Source organism: Vitis riparia, chromosome 14 (genome assembly GCF_004353265.1).
Source record: "Vitis riparia cultivar Riparia Gloire de Montpellier isolate 1030 chromosome 14, EGFV_Vit.rip_1.0, whole genome shotgun sequence".
In the NCBI taxonomy this organism is placed as follows: domain Eukaryota; kingdom Viridiplantae; phylum Streptophyta; class Magnoliopsida; order Vitales; family Vitaceae; genus Vitis; species Vitis riparia.
In genome coordinates, this window is record NC_048444.1 from 17,215,365 (window position 1) to 17,230,175 (window position 14,811).

Here is a 14,811-nt window from a genome sequence, read left to right on the forward strand (position 1 = left end):
CTTCTTTTTTAACCTGTTATCACCCTGACAAATCAAACAAACAGTTCTTTTCTCATACATTTAAGGCTTCCTAGAAATCAATGCACTCTTATTCACGACATTACCACTCAATTAAATGACCAAAACTCATGCAATTTCAACATCTTTAAAACCCTTAATCACATGAAATTTGAAACCTCACCTCATTTTTTTTAATCTTGCATAAGATCTATCTTTCCCCTTATGTCCCTGCAAGAAAGATGTCGAACCCTCTCTTTTGAAGTTGACATTGGATTAACTTCAAAAGAGAGGGTGATCATTGGTGAACAAACGACTCCTTCGCAAAAGTGAAGAGAAATCTATTGATCACGTCCTACATTGTGCCTCAATAAGGATACTATGACAGATTTATTCTTTTTATTCAATGTTGTTTGGGTCAGTCCTCCCTTCAACAGTTAGGGAGACTCTTTTTAATAGCATGGCTCTTTATTTTTTATATCAAAAACAAGAGATGTATATATTCATATTAATAAAAACATAAGAAGGGTGAGGAGCCCCCCCCCACAATTACAAAAAAACTTGATCATGATACGATTGATCTCCCATACTCTACAAGGAGTCTATATAAAAGGTTTGAACTACAAACACAACTCCTCTCAAGGATATCCAAACCCTTTTGATTTACACATCAAAATCCAATTGAGTTAGATAACACTAAGAGAAATGCCTTCAACAAGGCACGAGACCCAGAAAGAAGAATAAAAGTGAGTAAATCTCACAACCCCTCTATTGTTCTCCACTTATCCTCAAAAATTTTGACATTTCTCTCTTGCCACACAATCACAAGCAATGTGTGACAAGCTATTTGCCAAAGGGTCTTACCTCTATTGGAGCTCCCCAAACCCTTACATGAAATGATCATCATATTGCATCTATTCCTAGGTGGAATCCAATCCATCCAAACTTGATTGAATAGACAATAGCAAAAACCCAAAGTTATCGAACAATACAGAAAAAGATGATCAATAGACTCTCCACTCTCCTTACATAAGGGATTTGAAAGGTCTTCTCAACTATACCATGTCGTTGGTATTTACTTTCTTGTGTGTCACTAACTAAGCAAAGGATTTAACCTCGTATGGGACTTTAGATTACCATATAAATTTGGTTGGCGAGAAGAAAAAAAATTTAATGTATTAGACAAAGCCATGAAGAATGATTTCAGTGTAAATAATCCTAAAGAAGTTCATAATCATGCTCTCACATCTAAGGTGGATTAAGACAAGTGCACATGAGTGAAGGATGACATAAGTCTTTCAAGATCCTAAACTCTAAATCATCTATAAGGTTGCAATGGAAATTAAGATTCCAAAAAGACAAAAAAAAAAGTGGCCAAGGATGGTTGAAATGGTAAGATTTTTTACTTTTGACAACTCTACAAAGACATAAAATTGTAAACACAAGGATTGAGCGCCACAAATCCTCCTAAAAACAAATTCTTACTCATCACCCACCATAAAATGAGTGTAACTTGAAAAAACCTGTGCAATGGCCATCAAAGCACACCTATGTGACCATTTGACTATAATGTTGACATCCTATCCATCAGGATGTGTCCAATATATGCCCAAAATTAATCTGATGCCAAAGGCCAAAACTTTCCTTAGGGAACCTTTAAAGTCATTTCCCTAAAAGAGCTCAATTCCTCAAAGAGATCGACCCAAGTCCCAAACCTCCATACTCCTTAGGCTTACACACTAGATCACAACTAATGAAATGATCCATTGTTTACCCTTTCCAACTCCCAACCAGAGAAAGTCTCTTTGCAATTTCTCAATTTTAAACGCTACTAACACTGAAATCTTGAAAATAGACCAGAAATAGTTAAGGATGTGGGACAAGCATGTCTAAATTAGAGTAATTCTACCCCCTAGAGACATATAGGTCTCTTTCCCTCAATCCAGTCTCCTCAAGACTCTGTCAATCACTAGATCCCAAAACGCGACTATCTTTGGATTCCCCCTTAATGGAAGACCCAAGTAAGTTAAAGGCTAATATGAGACTTTGTATTCAAGCGTTGATGCAAATCTTGACTTGTGTTAACTCTAGATGGAGTGCTTTTGTCTAAATTGATCTTTAGCCTTCATAATTTCCCAAAAACCAAAAGGATTAGTCTAAGGTTTTGCAAATCTTCCATAAAAGCTCTAGAGAAAAAAATGGTATCATCTACAAATTGTAAATGGAATATCTAATCCTATCCCTATCCACTAGGAATCCCTCTAAAAGACCGCTCTCTATAACTCTTAGCATCATCCTACTTAATATGTTAGCTGCTAGAGTAAAAAGGAAAGGAGAAAGAGGAAAGAGGATTTCCTTGTCTGAACCCTTTGGTCACCTTGACCCATCCTTTGGCATTTCCACTAATGCCAAGGATTTTTTGTGGAAAGAAAATGTAAAAGATTTGAGAAACCGCATTTTTGTACATTTTTTGGACACTTTGGAAGGAAAAAGAATTGAAGAGCATTTGAAAGTGAGGAACAACCAATTCAATTGCTATAGTGTTCTTTCCTTAGGGGTTTAGTGTTATGGGTTAGAATGTGCACGAAAGAAGGCTCAATGCCTTTAATTGATTTTATAGATTGGGTGGGATCTGATTGAAAAAGGGAGTAGTGTTTTTTGTGCTTTCTAATTTCTCGCAAAGCTTTTTGATGCCCATCATGTCTATCTTATGTACCTTTGTGTATGGTTTCTTTATTGATATCTATAAAATCTTGTTGCTTACTTATCCCAAAAGAAAAATCAAAAGGCTAAAGGCAGTCTTGTGACATTTTGCCCAAATAAGGTGACTTATAAGCCTCATGATGAAACAAGGCTTTTTTTTTTTTATCAATAAGCAAAAGAATTGTATTACAATGAGGCACTAAAACAACGACCCATAGAATTACAGTATAGAGACACTCACCCCCTTGCAAAAGGACCCATAACAAGAAGGAAAAACAAAAAACCTTCTCTCTCATCGCAAACCCACCCAATCTACAAAATCTAATAAGGTCAAAGGACCATCTTTTATCCACAATTTGGCTTCCGACCAAAGTAAATACACAAAAGAAGCTTTCAGCTTTTGGATGTACAGCATGCTATCTTCAAAAGCAATTCTATTTTTTGCCTTCCAAATGACCCAAAACAAGCATAACGGTCCCACTTGCCACACCTCCTTCCTCTTCTTACCCACAAAAGAGCCCCTCCACCCTAAACAGGTTTCCTTTATCGAAAAAGGAAACACCCAAGATACTCCAAATAAAGAAAGGAGTAACATCCACACTTCCTTTGTTTTTTCACAATGAAGAAGGAGGTAATCAATCGACTCCTCAAACATTTGGCACAGAAAGCATTTATTAGTCAAAGCCCAACCCTTCTTTTGCAAACGGTCCAAGGTTAGACCTCTTCCCCACGAAGCTTCCCAAGCAAAGAAACTTAATCTGGGCTGCACACAAGAGTTCCAAATAATCTTCGAAGGGAAATAAGCAAGAGAAACCGGCTGCAATGCCCTATACAAAGACTTTACCGAAAAAACCACATCCTTTGAATCCATCCACCTCACCCTATCCTCCTTACCCACACTAACCTTCTTCCCATCCAAGCAACAAAACAACATTTCCACCTCTTCCAACTCCCAATCATTGAATGGTCTATTGAAACAAGGACTCCAACTTCCCCCCCTTTCCCCCGCGGCTGTCCAAACTTCATTTACCCAAGCCTCTTTGGAAGTCGCTAGAGCAAATAAGGAAGGGAAAGCCTCGCACAAAGGGGTGTTTCCACACCACTTATCTTTCCAAAACCTCACCTTCTTTCCATCACCCACCACAAAGTCAAAAGAAGGGGTTACTGAATGTCCCATCTTATTGTTTTCCCCAACCCGACTCCATAGGCCTCCCTAGCCTCACAAGAGCTCCACCCTCCTCTTTCCTCCCCGTATTTCCTTCTAATCACTTAAGCAAACAAATAAAAATCTCAAAAAATCAGAAAAATAATAATAAAATCACATAACAATTAAATGATAAAAAAACCATACAATTCATAATAACCAAACTTGAGATAATTTTGGCTATTGAAGGACATGAGTTAACCCTCAAGGAATGTTGAGTCACCTTATATTGTATGATCTTATGCAGTACCATATTGACATATAGATCTTTTTAGTATATTGGAGAGGGTTAAATGATGATTTAGTTTCTTCTTTAAGGAGATGAGTTACCACTCCTGGAATGTTGAGACCATTATATTGTCTAATCTCATGTGGATATTGATGTATAGGTCTTTTAGTATATCGGAGAAGGTTTTTAATCATCTATTTATTTTGATCAAATTTTGTAAATTTGGGAAGGATTCCTCATCCTTCACATATGCCTCTTAACCATATCAATGCATATTTTGTTTGTGATAAATAATAATAATAATAATTAAAATATTTGTCATTGTTATTAGTTTCTTATTTAATTCTCTCTTCTAAAATCCAACACTCCCTCATGACTAAATCAAATAAGCTTCGGCACCATCACTATTACTAGTAGGATCCTCCAAGTAATCATAATATCATCCAATTATTTTTTTATCCTCCCCATCATTTTTTTAATAGGCAAATAAAGTGAGTATAGTGTAAAGGAAGCACCCAAAAGAGCACATCAAAGTACATAAGACATATACAACAAACATCAAAATGCACATCTAAAAACAAGAGGGACTACAAAATATTACTCCCTCTCTGAGTAAGAACCCAACCAATCAACAAAATCAATTAAAGGCATTGGACATTCATCTAAATATGATTTCACCCATTCTAAATATGGATTTTTTTTTTATCAGACACAAAAGACGTATTAATTATGGATAAAAATTCCATGAGAAGGATGAGGAGTCCTCCCCACAATTACAAAAAACTCAATGAAAATACGAGTATACTCCTTTACTATACAAGGAGACCTATACAACCTGGTTTAGTCCATATACAAAAAAACTTATAGATTAATTAATGAGAAGGAGATAACCTTGGCAAAAAGGTGTAGCTTGTGTATGATGTGTTAGGAGACAACTAACACATTCTAACTCAATGTGATAAAACTCATCTATTGTAGGATCTTCTATTCTATATTATTAGGGTTCATTGGATTCTTCCAAAGGCAATATGGGGCTTCTATTAAGTTGGCAAGTGAGAGGTTTCAACAAGTGGTGGAGAAGTCCCTATTTCAGGCTATGCCTTTTGTTACCCATTGTATACATCATGTGTACCTTGGTTATAGTTTCTTTGACATCATCAACATATTTATTTTGCTTACTTTTTGAAAAAGAAAAAGGTATTGGAGAAGGGATTGGAGGTTAGCTCCTATTTGCTTGTTTTCATGCTTAAGGAAAAAACGAAATGATAAAGTTTTTAACTAGGTGTTTTTATCAAAGACTGAAAGAATCCTTCCTTAATAGTCTTATGGAATGGGCTAGAGTCTTCTAGGGTTGGGAATGCATTGATGGCTTAAGATAGAGGGGCTTTAGACCTTGTACTTTTTCTTTTCCTGTTTTCTCTTGGTACTATGTGTCTACTTCCAATGAACACAGGTTGCACCCTCCTTTTTCCTTCATGCTTTATACACACACTTCTTGCCTTTAAATATAATATAAATAAACACAACCAAAAGCAATGCTGAAATTTTCTTGGTTCAAACTTCATAACGCTCATGGATTTACTTTTGTTTCTTCTTTTTTCTTAATAAGGAATTCTCATCCTTCCTTTCAATTCTACTACCCTTGATCTCTCCTCCACAATTCCTTACCAAGAAAAGTGAAAACAAAAGAAGAAATGCATACCTAGTAACAATCCCAGTGAAATTAACATCAATCCTTCTGAAAAGAGTAGTGGAGAGGAATGTAGGCAACTTGCAAATATCCTTAGCAACTGATCTAAATTCTGACATATGAAAGAAACAATTAACAAATCAGTTGCAGAAATTTGTATCTATAACATGATAAGAAATACAGTTGCATGCAAAAATAACATACAAGGATAATTCATTTATATCTCACCATGTATTTGCAGTCCATCCAAGTGATCATAGAAAACTTGATTGATCCTAAACAAACATTGTTCCTTTAGTTCATTTGGAGGTGGGCGGCCATTTTGAAAGTAAAACTGCAAGCGTCGAAAGTATACTCATTAAATACCATTAAATATGATACCAGTGTAAATAATTCTAGCAGTTTTTTTTTCCTTCCAAGAAAAAAAAAAAAAAAGGAATCCCAAATAGAAAAGGAGAAGGCAATTTGTACCATTACCACTACTTACCTAGTAATGTGAAGGGGATGTGCATGGAATAAATGCACTATATTCTTATCACCATTTCTACTATCAATCACCCTATATTCTTATCAACTTTTCTACTATCAATCACCATTTGGGATGTTAGTGGCTGGTATTAGTGGTGGTGAACATGGTCATGCAAATGGTATCATCTAAAAGAAAAACTAGCAAAATAGTGTCACCAAATATTAACAGATAATCATTAGATCTTTGTCGAACCTGAGGTATCAATTCTCTAACAGGCTCACTAGCTAATTTCAGAGGAGAACTTAAATTAGAAGGGCCAATCCTCGGCTTCATAACACGAGGAGAACCAGATATACTTCTTGGTGACAGTGGAGGTGCACTGCCAGCAGGAAACATGGAAGGTAATGAGTTGCTTGCAGCAGCATTTGTCGAAGAAGAATTTCCAGGGACATTCAAGGGAACACCTGCCTTTGCATCATTCAGCAATGAAGTCACCTGCAGTCATAGGAACAGAGAAACATTCTCAAATAGGATGTATAAGAAATATTAGCTTACAAAAAGGTAGTACAAGATATCCAGAACCAAAATGCCAAAAAAAAAATGAATAAGAATATAATCATTATCTAATTCAAAATTTTGAACTCAGGCCATCAGACCAGTCATTAATGTTTTAACCTAACAAATGGCAAGGTCATAGTTCCTCTAAATTTTCAGACAAGAAATGACCAATGATTAGATTATATAGATTGCATAAAAGAATATAAACTGCATGTCCATTTGAAGTAACAAAAAAGTACAATTCAAAAAGGCTTCTTTTTTTGGGTAAATCAGGACTACAATTCAACAATATGTCCTGAGTAGAACCGTATCTGAACTATCCCATGTATACCTATCACCTTCCAACCTTGACATGAGGGTTTGGTCTTTGACCTCATCAGGCTTGTTCTCAGTTTGGACTTTCTTTACAGCCTTTTCACATTGATCCTCCTCCCTTCCTTTTGATCCAACTAATTTCATTTGGAAGTCTAAAGCCCCCTCTAGAGTAAACACTTTGGCACAGTTTGTGGCTTGTAAACAGGTTAACACCAATGATATGCTCCAAAAGCAGGGGCCACTCAAAGCTCTTAATCTAGAGTGATGCATCATGCGCAAGAACAGCGATGAATATGTTTATCATCTTATTCTTCATTACCAAATAGTTTTGGCCTTATTGCATAGAATATTCAACCTTGCAGGGATAGATTGGGTACCACTGTGTTTTTTTTTTTTTGTTTGTTTGTTTTTTTAATGAGATCTTATTCATTTTCTTATGGTACCACTGTGTTGATGGTACAGATGATGACTATTTTCTTTAAAGGCTTTGGGAATCATGAAATGCAAGCCTCAGTTTGATTTTGTTAATATGGCGAAAAAAAAATGCGAGGACTTTTGAGAATGCTAGAAGCACAACAAATGCTTCAGGACTTATTTTACTTTTCCTCCTCACTTTGGGCATCTACTAGCAAGGCCTTCACAAGCACCCCCTTGAGTCTTACATTACTATATCGGTGTCTTGTATGCAAGTTAAGGAGGTTGATCAAGAAGACCTCACAAGTATGGTCAATGCCAAGTGAAGGAGTTGTTAGTGCACCTTAATGGATGTTCTTTGGACACCCTAGGGCAAATTGGGATGGGTTAAGTGATTAGAGATCACTAAAGTTCAGTAATCAAAGCATATTCAATCCTATAAAAAAAAAAGGCATATTCTGAACCTGCAGGTGATGGTTTTGCCACTGAAGCTAAGGTTATAGCACTTTTAGAGTGTCTTGTGCTAGCAAAAGCTTTAGGCTTGTCTAACTTTGTGGTGGAGGGTAATTCTACCGCACAAGTATGGTCAATTTCAAGTGAAGGCACTGTTAGTGCACCTTGATGGATGTTCTTTGGACACCCTAAGGCAAATTGGGATAGGTTTAAGTGATTAGAGATCACTAAGGTTTCGTTGATAGCCGAGTTGTGGGGTGGTTTCGTTGGGGGGACTCAGTGACAAGGGACAACAAGGCCTTGACACTAGAAGAGGGAGTTAGGGGTGGTCAATGTGGCCCCTTCTCTATTATCTTGAAGGATGGGTCAACGGTGAAACTTCTTTCAAATTATGGTGCCACCAAAAGTGATACTTCGGTTGGAGAGGTGGAAACGCAGTTAGCTTGAGGCAAGGGATGTGACTCGTTGGGGGATCCTGCCTCTTTGCATGGTAGTTTCAGTAAGCTTGTATCCTTCAGCAAATTTTTGGGCTTTTGAGATGGTTTTGAAGAGGAAATTCTGGCCCTTTTGAAAAAAAATGGAATTCAAAAAAAGGGGAAGTCCATGGGAAAGGAGTCAACAAAGTCTAGTACAGGTGTCTCCAAATTTGAGAGGGAACTAAAGACATTAGAGTGCTCTGTTTCTTTTAAGCTAACTCATTAGGTGGGAGACGATGAGACAAAATTTCCACGGTTTTAACCAGAGTGTGTCAACGAAGCTCCACATTTTTTCCTAGAATGAAGAGGGATTAATGAGGAGGATAAGTGCAAAGACATAAAGTCTATGATTCGTTCACATTCGGCCAATCTGGTTTGTCTCCAAGAAACAAAGGCTCAATAGATGTCCCCCTTTCTAGTAAGAAGGTGCTTAGAATGGGGGTTTGTGGACGCTAGGGGTCAATCAGGGGGAATCTTGGTTTTCTAGGACAATCGGGTGTTGGAGCTCATTGAGATGGAGCTAGGCACCTTTTCAATTTCGTGTCGCTTCAAAAACTACGAGGATAATTTCATTTGGATGTTTATGGGGGCTTATGGTCCCGTTTTAGCTGGGGGGAGAGAAGAGTTTTCGAATGAGTTGGGTGCAATTAGAGGTCTTTGAAATGATCCTTGGTGTGTGGGAGAGGACTTTAATGTAGTAAGATTCCCAAAGGAAAGGAGGGATTGTCATAGATTGTCAACTTCTATGAGGCGATTTTCTAAGGTTATCGAGGAGTTGAGTCTCAAAGACCTTCCTTTATCTGGTGGGTTGTTTACTTGGCGTGGAGGGCTAAATAACAAGTCAACTTCTAGGTTGGATCGATTTCTTGTTTCTAGTGAGTGAGAATCTATTCAATGGCTTGTTCCAGAGTGCCCTCCCAAATCCAACCTCCAATCATTTGCCAATCTTGCTTGATGATGGAGGGATAAAGAAAGGTAAGACTCCCTTCATATTTGAAAATATGTGGTTAAAGGTGGAAGGCTTCAAAGATCTTGTCAGAAATTGGTGGGAAAGGTATAGTGTTCTAGGGTCTTTTAGTCACATATTGGCAGTTAAGCTTAAAGCCTTGAAACAATACCTAAAAGTCTAGAATAAAGAGGTTTTTGATAATGTTTCCTCTAAGAAACTTGAGGCCTTGGCTCAATTAGGGAGTGTGAGATGAAATGGAAAGGGAGAGGGCCCTTTCATTGGAGGAAAATGAGATCAAAAGGGTGATGGTGGATGAGTTTAAAAAATGGGCATAGATGGAGGAAATCTCTTAAAGAAGTCAAGAGAGTTATGGCTAAAAGAAAGGGATAAAAATACTAATTTTTTCCCAAAATGGCTAATGCTCAAAAAATGAGGAATTTTTTAGCCAAGTTAAGGGTACATGGCGAATTGGTAAGATGGGGAGGACAACATTAAAGAAAGGGTGACAAATGCTTTTCAAAGAGTTCTTTTTGAGGCGGGGGAGTGAAGGTCGAGTATTCATGGGATGGAGTTTGGTTCCTTGTCTCTTGATGCCTCAGAAGCCTTGGAGATCCCTTTCTCCAAAGAGGAGATCCTTGCAACTTTATCTAGCCTGAGTAGGGATAAGGCCTCTAGTTCAAATGGTTTTTTTGGGCTTTTTGGCAATATCGTTGGGACATTGTGAAGAACAAGATAATGGGGTCTTTTGATGAATTATATGCCTTAGGATCTTTTAAAAGGAGTTTAAATATTACTTTTTTAGTTTTGGTGCCAAAGAAAGGGGGGAGAGGGTAGAAGATTTAAAGGACTAGACCTATTAAGCTTGGTTAGAGATTTATACAAGCTTCTAGCTAAGGTTTTAGCAAACAGACTTAAAAAGGTGGTGGAGACCTTAGTCTCAAATTTTCAGCATGCTTTTGTGGAAGAGAGACAAATATTGGATGTCATCTTGATAGCAAATGAGACCATTGATTCCAAAGTTAAAGATAATTTGTGAGGCATCATTTGCAAGTTGGATATCGAAAAGGCCTATGACCATGTGAATTGGAGTTTTATTCTTGAAGTTCTGGAAAAAATGAGGTTTGGCTCCAAGTGGATTGGATGGATCATCTCTACAACTCGCTTTTCCGTATTGGTGAATGGTTCTCCTTTTGGCTTTTTCTAAAGCTCTAGGGATTAGAGACAAGGAGACCCTTCATCCGCTTAATTGTTCATTTTAGCGATGGAAACTCTCTCCCGCTTGCTTTCTAGGGTAAAGGAAGGTTGTTTTATTGACAAATTCCTAGTTAGTGAACGTCATGATGCTAGAGTGGAGGTCTCCAATTTATTATTTGCAAATGACAACCTAATTCTTTGTGATGCTAGTAAGGAGAATCTAGAGAACCCGAGTTGGGTCTTTATGTGGTTTAAGGCGTGTTCAGGGCTAAAGATTAATCTGGAGAAAAGTGAGTTGATTCCTGTTGGGGTTGTCCCTGATTTGGAGGAGCTTGAAAGCTTTAGGTAGGTCTCCCTTTGGGAGCTTCTTACAAGTCCTCTAAGGTTTGGGAAGGGGTGGAAAAGCGTTTCCAGAAAAGGCTTGTCTTGTGGAAGAGACAGTATTTTTCAAAAGGGGGAAGACACACTCTAATTAAGAGCACCATATCCAACTTGTCGATTACACCATGTCCCTTTTTGTCATCCCTAAGAGCGTAGGAGCTAGATTGGAAAAGATCTAAAAGGACTTCCTTTGGGGAGGGGGGCTTTGGTTAACAAGCCCCACCTAGTGAATTGGTATGTTGTCTACTTGGATAAACAAAAAAAGAGCTTGGATTTCAGAAATCTTTTGACCTATAACAAGGCTCTTCTAGAAAAATGGTCTTGGAGATTTGTGACTAAAAAAAATCCTCTTTGGAAGCTAGTGATTGTGGGAAAGCACAAGCAAGATGATGGGGGTTAGTGTACGAAAGAGGTGATAGAGAGTTATGGCGTGAGGGTTTGGAAGGCAATCAGAAATGGGTGAGAGGCATTCAAAGATAAGACTAGTTTTGGAGGCCATATCTAGGGCATTCAAAGAAATGGGTGATAGAGAGTTATCTGGGCCTGCCCCTTGGAGCCCATCACAAGGCCATATCTATGTGGGATGGGGTGGAAGAAAGAATGAGGAGAAGATTAGCCCTTTGGAAAGGACAATACATTTCTAAGGGCGGGAGAATCACCCTCATCAAGAGCACCTTGGCCAGCATTCCTATTTATCAATTGTCCCTTTTCCGAATGCCCAAGTTAGTAGCGAAAAGGCTTGAAAAGTTACAAAGAAACTTTTTTTGGGGAGGGGGGAGAATGGAAAGGAAAATACACCTAATCAATTGGGAGGTGGTGTGCACTCAAAAGGAGAATGGTGGGCTTGGTATAGGGAAGATTGATCTCCTTAACAAAGCCTTATTGAGTAAGTGGATTTGGAGGTTTGCCTTTGAAGAGGACATTCTTTGGAAGAAAGTGATTGGGGTGAAATATGGTCAAGAAGGCCTTGGTTGGCGGACAAATGAAGCTCGCGGGGCGTTTGGAGTAGGGGTTTGGAAGGAGATTTTGAAGGAGGCAAATTGGTGTTGGGATAACATAAGGTTTAAGGTGGGCAAGGGGACTAAGGTAAAATTTTGGACTGATCACTGGTGTGGTGATGAGGCGCTGTCCAGAATTTTCCCTCAGTTATTTGCTTTGGTGGTGCATAAAAATGCAACAATCAACGAGGTTTGGGGCTCTAGCCTTGGTCAAGGGGGTTGGAATCTCAGATTTGCTAGGGATTCAAATGATTGGGAGCTGGATTTAATAGGAGCTTTGTTTAACATGCTGAGGGACGTCAAGATCTCTCAAGAAGAGGACTCGGTGGTTTGGAGAGGTGGAGGTCAAGGTATTTTTGGAGTCAGACATGCTTACAATCTGTTGGCTGCTCCTAATACCCTCGCCTTCCCGGTTAGATGCATTTGGGTGGACAAGGTCCCTACTAAAGCTGCCTTTTTTGCTTGGGAAGCTACATGGGGGAAGATCCTTGCTTTGGATAGGCTCCAAAGACGAGGGTGGCAGCTTCCTAATTGCTGTTTTTTGTGTGGTTGTGAAGAGGAAAATGTAAATCACATTCTTTACACTGTACAGTGGCTAGGGTTCTTTGGGATATTATCCTTGCTTTGTTTGGGGTTCATTGGGTGTTCCCAGAGACGGTCATAGAGGTGTTACTTAGTTGGAGGGGGCTCCTTTGTGGGGAAAAAGAGGAAAAAAATCTGGAATTCCATACCGGTGTGTATTTTTTGGACGGTTTGGAAAGAGAGAAATAGATTAACCTTTAGGGGGGCTCTTTAGACATACAGAAACTCAAAAATTATTTTGTTTGTAATTTGTGGAGTTGGGCTAGAGTGTACATGGGAGAGGAGTCCTCTTCGCTTTTAATCTTTTTGGAGTGGCTAGCGGCTACTTAAGGGCCATTGAGGCTGCTTGCTTCTATTGTTTTTTAGGGTGTGGCTGCGTTTGTATACTCCCTGTATGCCTTATGGCAGTTTGCCCTTTAATACAATTTGTGCTTACTTATCAAAAAAAAAGATAAGACTAGTTTTAAGGTTAGTTTTGAGGATAGGGTGAAATTTTGGAAGGATAAGTAGTGCGAGGATACACCTTTGAGGGATTCGTTCTCGAATCTTTATTACATAGCCTCTTCAAAAGATGTTTGGGTGGTTGATGCCTAGGAAGGAGACAGTTCGGGCCATAGGTTCCTTAAATAACTAAATGATTAGGAGTTGGAAGAAGCTAAAGTCTTTTTTGGGAGGTTGCATGATTTTTCTATCATTTCAGGTAATGATGACAGTTTGGTGTGGTTGGAGACAAAGAATAGTGACTTTTAGTTAAGTTTTTCTACTCCTCCTTGGCAAGTAGGAGAGTGGAGCCTTTCTCTCATAGTACAATTTGAAACTCTTGGGCTCATATAAGAGCTAGCTTTTTTGCTTAGGAAGCAGCTTGGGCTAAGATATTGACTCAAGATTAGCTCAAAAAGAGGGTTGGAGGATGCCTAATAAACGCAATTTGTACAAGACTGTAGCAGAAACAAGGGATCATATCCTCCATATTCCAAAAACACATATTTTGTGGAACATTTTTGCTCTTTTCAATATACAGCAAGTGATGTAGGGCTTCTCAAAGTGTCTCTTCCTCTCGCTATGGATGGTGGGTTAGAAAAGTGGAGCGGGACGAAGCTTTTGGCAAGGCAATGGAGAAAGGCAGTTGGAGTCCTTTTTTATGACCTCTTTTCTTACATTCACCGATGAGGCCCTATTAGCGGAAGCATCTAGAAAAGAAGATCATCAAGTTTCGATTCTCAATTTAGGACAATCTCTAGCTTTTTGTCGATGGCCTAAGGTGTTGCGACCATGATTCTCTACTGGTTCGCACCTCTTTGAGCTTAGAGAAGAAAGCACCTTCCGTCAACGCTGCTAAGTTTGTCTCCAATAAGTTCCCAACTGCAATTGGTCTATTGGGAGGGGGGTCTTCTTCTTCGACCATCTTCCATGCCCTGCCTTGTTAAGGAGCTTCAAACTTTAGAATGCTTGATCAACTACTGCAATACAAATAGAAAAGAGAGGAGTCGGAGTAATGGGGGGAGATGATTTGTCTTGTGTGTTGGGATTAAAATTTCCTAGGGGGCAAAGGTGATGGCTTCAGGAAAGGCAAGGAAGAGGGGTTGTGGTCATTTCTCGTAAGGGTTTGCTTTGTATGGGGTTTTTGTGTTGCTAGCTTTAGGGTGAAGCCTATACTATGGGGGCGGATTTTTTGTTTCTCTTTCCTTTTACTATGGGGGGCTTGCTTGTATTTTCTCTTTCCTTTTGCTTGTATTAGGTATACTTCGTGTGTACTTTGTGCACCTTTTCCTAACGCTTTTAATATATTTGCTTTATTTACCTATAAAAAAAAGGGGGCGGCAGGTGATGCACTCTTCAATGAGAGGGATGCTCTTGAGTTGAGGGTGGCTCCTTTGTTGGCAATAGAAGGAAAAAGGCTTGGAAAGTGGCTCCTTTATGCCTTTTTTGGTCCATTTTGAGGGAGAGAAATAGAAGAACCTTTGAGAATTGCGAAAGCTTGGACCAAACAATTAAAAGTTCGTTTTGTATCTTTTTTGGGATTGGGTTAAATTGTACATTAGGGATGGTTCAATGTCATTGATCGATTTTGTGGATTGGTTAGGTTCTTCATAAGGTACAGTTGCTTGTTTGTGTATTCGCACCTTCTAGTTTTTGTTGCTTTTTATGCATCATGTATACCTTTTAATTTTAATACAATCTTCATTTACCTATCAAAAA

At 38.7% G+C, this 14,811-nt stretch overlaps 1 protein-coding gene across 2 annotated transcripts in view; it reads right to left on the reverse strand.

The window, feature by feature from the left end:
* The window catches only part of LOC117929692 (serine/threonine protein phosphatase 2A regulatory subunit B''beta-like), a 39,778-nt gene that overhangs the window by 14,718 nt on the left and 10,249 nt on the right, over positions 1–14,811 (reverse strand). For both annotated transcript variants that reach the window (XR_004653800.1, XM_034850072.1), the window contains exons 2-4: positions 6,545–6,787; positions 6,052–6,157; positions 5,836–5,935 (exon numbers count right to left, since the gene is read on the reverse strand). Coding sequence is in view for 1 of the 2 variants with exons in the window: in XM_034850072.1 (XP_034705963.1) it covers positions 5,836–5,935; positions 6,052–6,157; positions 6,545–6,787 (449 nt within the window). In the remaining variant the exon portion in view is untranslated. The remainder of the gene's footprint in view (positions 1–5,835; positions 5,936–6,051; positions 6,158–6,544; positions 6,788–14,811) is intronic.